Source organism: Aethalodelphis obliquidens, unplaced genomic scaffold (genome assembly GCF_003676395.1).
Source record: "Aethalodelphis obliquidens isolate GAN/ISIS:26980383/991018 unplaced genomic scaffold, ASM367639v1 scaffold47, whole genome shotgun sequence".
Lineage (NCBI taxonomy): Eukaryota > Metazoa > Chordata > Mammalia > Artiodactyla > Delphinidae > Aethalodelphis > Aethalodelphis obliquidens.
The window spans coordinates 14,063,623-14,071,760 of record NW_020837991.1 but is presented as its reverse complement, the minus strand read 5'-3'; the positions used below and the strand labels follow the sequence as shown (position 1 = coordinate 14,071,760).

At 36.7% G+C, this 8,138-nt stretch overlaps 1 protein-coding gene across 1 annotated transcript; it reads right to left on the bottom strand.

Moving 5' to 3' along the window:
* Positions 1-4,903: 4,903 nt before the first annotated feature.
* LOC113607244 (pyridoxal phosphate phosphatase PHOSPHO2-like) lies at positions 4,904-5,692 on the bottom strand. Its single transcript, XM_027082428.1, is given in 2 exon segments — positions 4,904-5,146; positions 5,148-5,692. Coding segments are annotated over 2 exon segments (723 nt in total). The 5' UTR covers positions 5,636-5,692; the 3' UTR covers positions 4,904-4,911.
* Positions 5,693-8,138: the final 2,446 nt, after the last annotated feature.

Genomic DNA, 8,138 nt, shown 5'->3' with positions numbered 1-8,138 from the left:
TTTTATTAGAGAGTTTAATATCATGGGATGGGCAAGAGAGATAAAGGGGTGAGATAGGGCAGGAGGGTCCGCATTCTCTAGAATACCTTAGGGAGATAACAATCGTTAAATGCAACCAATTGCTTAATTCCAAAGAAGAAACTGGGTCTTAGGCTCATCCACTGGAGAGAAAAAAGAAAAAATGTATCTGCTGTTCCTGTATCCCACTTGTCAAAATTTACCTCGCAGGGAGTTAGTTTCCGCATACTTTTGGATTGTGCATGTGTGGAGACTAGATGGGGTTCTGTGATGACTTTAATATTTATTTATTTATTTATTTGGCTGCATCAGGTCTTTGTTGCGGTGCGTGGACTTCTCTCCAGTTATGGCGTGTGGGTTTTCTCTTCTCTAGTTGTGGTGCAGATTCCAGAGCACGTGGGCTCTGTAGTTGCGGCATGTGGGCTCTCTAGTTGAGGCGCACGAGCTCAATAGTTGTGGCACAAGGGCTTAGTTGCCCGACCAGGGATTGAACCCGCGTCCCCTGCATTGAAAGGTGGATTCTTTACCACTGGGCCACCAGGGAAGTCCCTATGATGACTTTAATAGACAAACTTGGGACGGGAGGCAAGAGGGGCAAGAGGCAGGGCACTGATGGTGGTGCTTATGTGAACTAGTGGAGCACAGATGTCAGTGAAGTGAGGAGAATCTAAAGTGGTCCACAAGAGGTATCTGATACAGTCTCTGAATTTCCCCTGCTTCTAAAGATTGGTCTCCTTGGACTTGGGACCAATTAGGAATTAATTTATTACTATACCATGCATAATATATTTTTCCTTGCTCTCTCCCCTTCCTCCCAACCCTCCTTCCTTCTTTTTTTTCTTTGTGTAAAAGAATACATGTCAGTATTTTTACACACACACACACGAACAACCCAAATGGTACCAAATGCATTATATGAAAAGTATTCTCTAGCCAAGTTCTACTCCCAAAAGAACCTCTTTTAAAATATTTTTAAAGAAAAAAGAATTTATCAAATTAAAAATCAAATACCACATTGTCATTGTTTAAAATTCAAACAGCAATGAAAATGATAACAAAGAAAGTTAAAATATTACTTTGAATCCTGCCACAGAGAAATTACCATCATTAACATTAGGTGAATAGCTTTCTAGATAACAATATAATATACAATATAATATGATATGATATGATATATAATATAGAGGTGGAGATAGGTAAATATACAGTTGAATAAGTGATAAAGTTTATTAAACAGGAGAAGGCTTATTTTTAATTAAATTATTACATTTAGTTTCTCTCAATTTTTACAGAAGTAAAAGAAATAGAAATCCAACCAAAAGGATAGCACAAATAAATATGAGGATTCTATAAATACTCAGATAAGTATTTTTTAACCATAAGAAATATATTTATTTTAAATATTGTAAGATCTCTCTCTGCATATAAAAATAAGAGAATGTGAAACCTAGTAAGAATTTGCAGTGATTATATTTTTTAAAACTTTAGGCTTAAATTTTATACTCTACCAATTAACTCTCTACTGTGAAAGATGACAAAATTAGCACTCTCACATTTTTTCACCTTTTTTTGTCTTTCTTCCCAGTTTTCATTGTTATATTATTATTTTTACAATTTCAAGGTTTATAACAATCATAGTCTGTTCAGTAACCATAATTCTCACGCTTATGTAATCTTACCTCTATATTTGCTTCTAGGAGTTACATTTTCTGAGTTCTGGCATGCTTAGAAACATCTGCTGTCTTTATGCTTATGGACAAAACAAGTTGGATAGGATATTCTTAAATCCCTTTTTTCCCCTCAGATCTCTGTAGAGTCTGCTCCATGGTCTTCTGTATTGACTATTAAGCTAACTAAGGCTTCTTAAATCATCTTTTGATTGACTGGATTTGTTTGTGAAATGTCTTTTCTTTTTAAGGAGAGCTCTTGGGCACCTTTACCGATCTCTTTGGTATCTGAGAATGTTATACTATTGGCTTTAAAGTTAAGGCACATCAGTGACTATTGTTCCCCCCAAATTCAGTGCCTTTATCCTCACTTAAAGAGTAGCTTCAATCTTCCTGTTGCAATAATTATATAACTTTGTTTATTGATTCCCAGATGCTTTGTGGTTATTACCTCCTTAATGACAATCTCATAATAATCCTGCATAGACCATGCTGTCATCCTCACTTCATTAATCAAGAAGTTGATGTTAAGAGAGGTTAATAATTCCCAGGGTCACAGACAAGTAGTGGAGCCCAGCTGTGTATACAGTTTGTTTCCAGTGTCTCCCCTCTTTATTCCCTGCCTTACAGCCTCCTTCTCCTAGATGTGGATGGTCTGGAGAGGAGCCAGGCATGAGGCAATGTGAGGCATGGTCAGCATGGTGGATGGAAAGGAAAGGAAAGATGATTTGTCTTCTAAATTCTATTACCAGACGTGTAAATAAAATAGTATTTCCAAGAATTCTCAAATCACAAGTAAATAATACTAGTGAAATTGGAGGATATTTCTTAGCCCTATGCCCTATGGAAGATTTCTTTTAAGGTTGACAGTTTCTTGGAATTCTCATGGCTGGCATAATGTACTTTGCTCTATAAAGTTACCATAAAAAATGTCTTCTGTTTAGGAAAATTAAAGGCATTACATCAAGATCCATACTCTCATGTCAGCTTCATTATCTTGAGTCATATTTAAAAGCTGTAATATTTGATATCCATTGTTATGAACTCTCCTTTGGGACTAGTATTTAAAATATTCCTTAAACCTAATCAATTCATATGATTCTACACTCGACCAAACTCAGTCACCTTCAGTCAAATGGTGAAGTGGTGAGCATATATGAGCAGAGTTCAGAAAAGCTAGAACAGTGACCATATTTACATGTATAAAATCTGATAAGAAAGAATGGTTTGTGTATCACAAGTGAAATACACAGCCCTGGTAGATTGGGGCCAGTTTCATCACTGATGGCCTCAGGGAAAAGTAGAGATATTAAATTACATGATGTGCAAAAACCAAAAGGATCTCTTTCTCACTCAGTATATTTAAAAAGGGCTGCCTGGGTCTTCAGGATGAACTTGAGGGCAGCCTGACAGTGATGAATATGCTTTTCTCTGCCCTCTGTGATCTACCAGGGCACTTACCCTCTCTGTTACCCCTTAGCACCTTGTCAATGGGTGGCATTAATTCTTTAATAGATTAATTTCTTACTTATTAACATCCACTACTATATGTTAGCTCTGGAGGGGACCATAGTCCATCTTGTATACTTCTTGGCACATAATAGGCATTCAATAAATATTTGTTAAGTATTGTATTTCCTGTAAGTCTTGTCTTCTGGACTAAAATATAAACTATCAGAGGACAGAGTTCAAAGTTTGTACTCTGAATGGTCCATTGGACCCAATAATGCTGAGCAGAAAGCAGAATCTCAATGATGATTTGTTATATTGAGTTGAATTAAATCATATGGAATATAAAAGGCTGCCTTCCTGCCTGCTGGCTCTGTGCTTCCATAGGATATTGTACCTGCCTTTTTTATAGCCTCTGAACAACTCTAACTTTTTGTTCCTGTATCCAGTTGTCTCTCAACATTTTGTAGCTTCTGAGGGAAGTATTTATTTGTCTTTTTAAAAATTCAAGTGTAGTTGATTTACAATATTGTGTTAGCTTGGATGTATAGCAAAATGATTCAGTTATAAATATATATATGTACATATTTTCAGATTATTTTACATTATAGGTTATTATAAGTTATTGAATATAGTTCCCTGTGCTATATAGTAAATCCTTGTTGCTTATCTATTTTACGTATAGTAGTATGTATCTTTCAATCCCATACTCCTAATTTATTCCTCCCCCCCTCCCTTTCCCCTTTGGTAACCATAAATTTGTTTTCTATGTCTGTGAATCTGTTTCTGTTTTCCCCATAAAATTACATTGAACAGTTATATTTCTGGAGCTTTCCATATGGAAAAGAAAATCCTAACATTATTACATAAGGCATATTTATGCCTAAAACATGTGAGCCTACAAATGAACATAGTACTGTAAAACTTTCTAGGTCAGTTGATAGTTTGCTAATATCCCTATATGAAAGTTTCTTAAATGTTGAGTATTCCTACAAATTATGTATTGTATCACTCAATATTTCATTGACAGAAATGACATACTGATTAAATCAGCATTCTGGAGTTATAGACTTTAATAATGATATAAATTTAAAATATTTGAAGAACATTAATTTGTATTTCATTTCAAAAGGAAAGTGTGAAATTAATGAACACTTGGGCAATAGATACTGCATCCCTATCTCTAAAATTAACTGATTTGGAAGTAGTGTATTCTTATGTGATAAGCATTAGGCTTATTTTGAAGATCTGTAACTGCAAGACATACTTCGGAAATAAATGCCAAAGAAAGTAAAATATAAGACTATTTTCTCTGGGAATAAATTAAAAAATATAATCTACCTATTAACCACCTTTGGTAGACCACTAGTTGCACCTACGTCAGTTTTGTACTCTACTTTTTCCATTTTTCCCAGGCATATGACCATCTGAAATAAAAGCTATATTTTGCATCCTTCCTTACAGTTAGGTAGGAGCATTGTGACTAAGTATTGGCTAATGAAATTTAAATGAGGGTGCAACCTTCTCTCTCACTGTCCTTGCTGGCCAGAATGTTGATGTGAGGGATGGAGCTTGAACAGCAATCTTGGATCATAAGTTGGAAGCCAAGTGCTGAGGTTGGTAGAGCAACACAAAAACTTTGAGATACTTAACTCTGAAATTCTTTTAAGTGAGAGGGAAAACTTTTTTTCTTTTTTTAAAGCCACTGTTACTTGGGGTTTTAGTTTTATGCTGCTGTATTTAATCTTAACTGATACACATTTCAATTGTTGGCATATTACTCCTTTATTAGAAATTGTAAATGAGAAATTATTTCAACACCTGAAGACCAAGATAAAACAGAAGACTCCATAGGCTCAAGATATTGAGACATCCTAGAAAGAGTTTTCTGTAAAGTATATCTATTCCGTGGCATGGCAATATCATTCTTCTTGAAAAAGTTTACTGGACAGACATCATTTCTTCCATCACATATATAAACAACTCATGTATAATTCACTCCTCGTTGTGACTTTACCTACAAATTCTACCAAAACTACATTTTTGCAAAGATTTTGGGGGCACCTAGTGCAAGAATGAGCATGATAATTTTCCACAGTGAGATGACCATTGGTGTCAAAAGCTGCTGGATTTGTAAAGACTTTATCAAACACGTCATGAAAATTGGTAGCTTCTAAAACCCAACCTATGAAGACTGAATTTGCATCTGAAATAATGATGCAGCCAAATTTATCCTTGTTCTTTCTTATAAAGTTTAAAAGTTCCACCATCCATGGAGTGAAAGGCATTGATATCATTGCTCTTTTCATTTCATCTTCTCTTACACCTTCATCTCCCAAATACTTAAAGACTCTGCCCATAAATTCTGTCCAAAATCCTTTCTCATAAGAATCTTGTAGTTCAATAGGAAGCTTTTTCTCTGGAGCACATTGTACAATCCAGGTGTCACTATTATCATCTATGATTGTATTGTCAAAGTCAAAAACCAACAAAATCTTCATGGTTCCAGAAACAGATTTGGGTTACCCCAATTTAGTATTTCCAAGATAATTAATCTTACTTCAACATGGAGCTCAGGTTAAACAGTCATAACAATCTTCAGTTTTAAACACTAGCCAGTTTCTAACCAACATTACTCTTACTCTATATGCAGGGGGAAAAGTCTTCTGGTTCCAAGCAAAGGAATGGAGACTTCTTAACTCCAGCATTGTTATGATGGATCATATGATAGAAAACCTTCCCCCCGTGAGGAGGTCTGTGGGTCACACACGCCAAGCCCAGGCCTTGCTCTCCCACACACCTGCCAGGTCCATCCCGAAACCAGGGGCAGGGACCTAGTCAGGTGTCCTTCCCTGGGAGGCGCATGTTGGATGCTGGTGGGAGCGCCAGGCCGGGCCCGGCCGGGTCCCCAGGGCTCATCACTGACCCAGGCCAGAGATCCACAGGCGTTCTGGCCTCAGCGCGACTCCTGCGGACTCTCCTGTTTTGTATGTAGATTCATTTGTATTATTTTTTAGATTTCACATATAAGTGATATCATATAATATTTGTCTTCAATTTTTCTTTTTTTGTGTGTGGTATGCGGGCCTCTCACTGTTGTGGCCTCTCCCTTTGCGGAGCACAGGCTCCAGACGCACAGGCTCAGCGGCCATGGCTCACGGGCCCAGCCGCTCCGCGGCACGTGGGATCTTCCCAGACCGGGGCACGAACCCGTGTCCCCTGCATAGGCAGGCGGACTCTCAACCACTGCGCCACCAGGGAAGCCGTGTCTTTGATTTATTTTACTTAGTACAATAAGGTCCATCCATATTGCTGCAAATGTCAGTATTTCATTCTTTTTTACGGCTGAGTAATATTCCGTGTGTGTGTGTGTGTGTGTATACACACATACATATATGTATGTGTATATATATATACACACACACACACACATATATATGTGTATATATATATACCATATCTTCTTAAACCAATCACCTGTTGATGGGCACTTGGGTTGTTTCCATGTCTTGGGTATTGCAAAGTGCTGCTATGAACATTGTGGTATATATATCTTTTAGAATTAGAGTTTTCATCTTTTCTGGTTATATGCCCAGGAGTGGGATTGCTGGATCATACAGTAGCTCTATTTTTAGTTTCTTAAGGAACCTCCATACTGTTTTCCATAGTGACTGCTCCAATTTACATTCCCACCAACAGTGTAGGAGGGTTCTGTTTTGAGACAAGTAGGGATATATCATTCTTTTTTGAATAATTTTGGATGCAACAAATGATGAATAAAGAAAAGGAGCTAACATTCTATTAATTGGCTATTATGCCAGGCTTGTGTCTGTGCTATCTGCTTTACATATGTTAACTCAGTTAATCTTCCCAAATCCTTTGACGTTAGTAATTTAATATTCATTTTATAGTTGGCAACACTAAAACTTGATCGTTTGCCCTAGATTATATATCTGGCAAGGGCCAGACCAGAGATGGAAATCTTATCTTTCCAACTCTAAAGCCCTTACCATTCTTACTGTGCTGACTCACTTTTGCATAATTTAATGAGCTAGCTAATGGGAACAGCCAAGTAGAGCTCTTCTCTCTACCCCACAGTAAAGTCTGGATACTTAGGATGCTCTCACAAGGGAATCATTTTCATATCAAACCGATATGTTTAAGCAATACTGCTTACTCCTGTCTATCAAGACTGCTTTATTCAAGTATATCCTTCCTAATGTTAGTAAAGTTAGGTAGAGTAGGATACCGCACCAGAGAAAATTTATGTTTTTAATCTCTTTTTGAGTGAGATATATGCCGGAAAACTCAAAATCACTAAATATAGCTCACCTTACTCCACCAGCCCTCAGCCCCAGACATTAAGTGTAGACAACGTATAATAATTGGGCTGCCTCCTTTAGAAAGGTAAATCACCTTTGAGTAAAGAGGGTGCATCTAAGGGGAAGGCTCCTTTAATAAGTAAGTCACCATAAACCCTCAGGGTTCATGTTTGTGATAAGGTTGATAGACTTGTTAGAAAGAAAGAATTTGGGGCTGTTTTGGGATTTCTGATTTCAGATATGTGGTAGAGTGGGATGGTGGGACTAATTACGATATTCATTTAGTGATTTTTCTACCCTTCAACTCTTGTCAAAGAATGCATTCCTCTTAAGGCAGAGTCCTGCAGGAGCAAAGAAAAGAGAATATCGTTAAGAAGCACTGAACATGAAAACTGTCTTTTTTCCATGTTTTAGAAGTAGGCATTTCTTTTAGGTTCTTATCAACACTTGTGATCTGTAATGTGCTGGAGAGAAAAGCACCTTCAATCAGCCAAAGAATTAGAGACAGTTTTAAATGATTTGGAATGTGTTCCAGAATTACAAAAATTTCAGGTTATACTCACCAAAATCCACCAGTTAATAAATTGAAAATATTAATTACATAATAAATAAATTGAAAATTATTTACATGAAAATATACTTATAATATTTGAAAACAGAAAACATAGTACCAAAAATATTG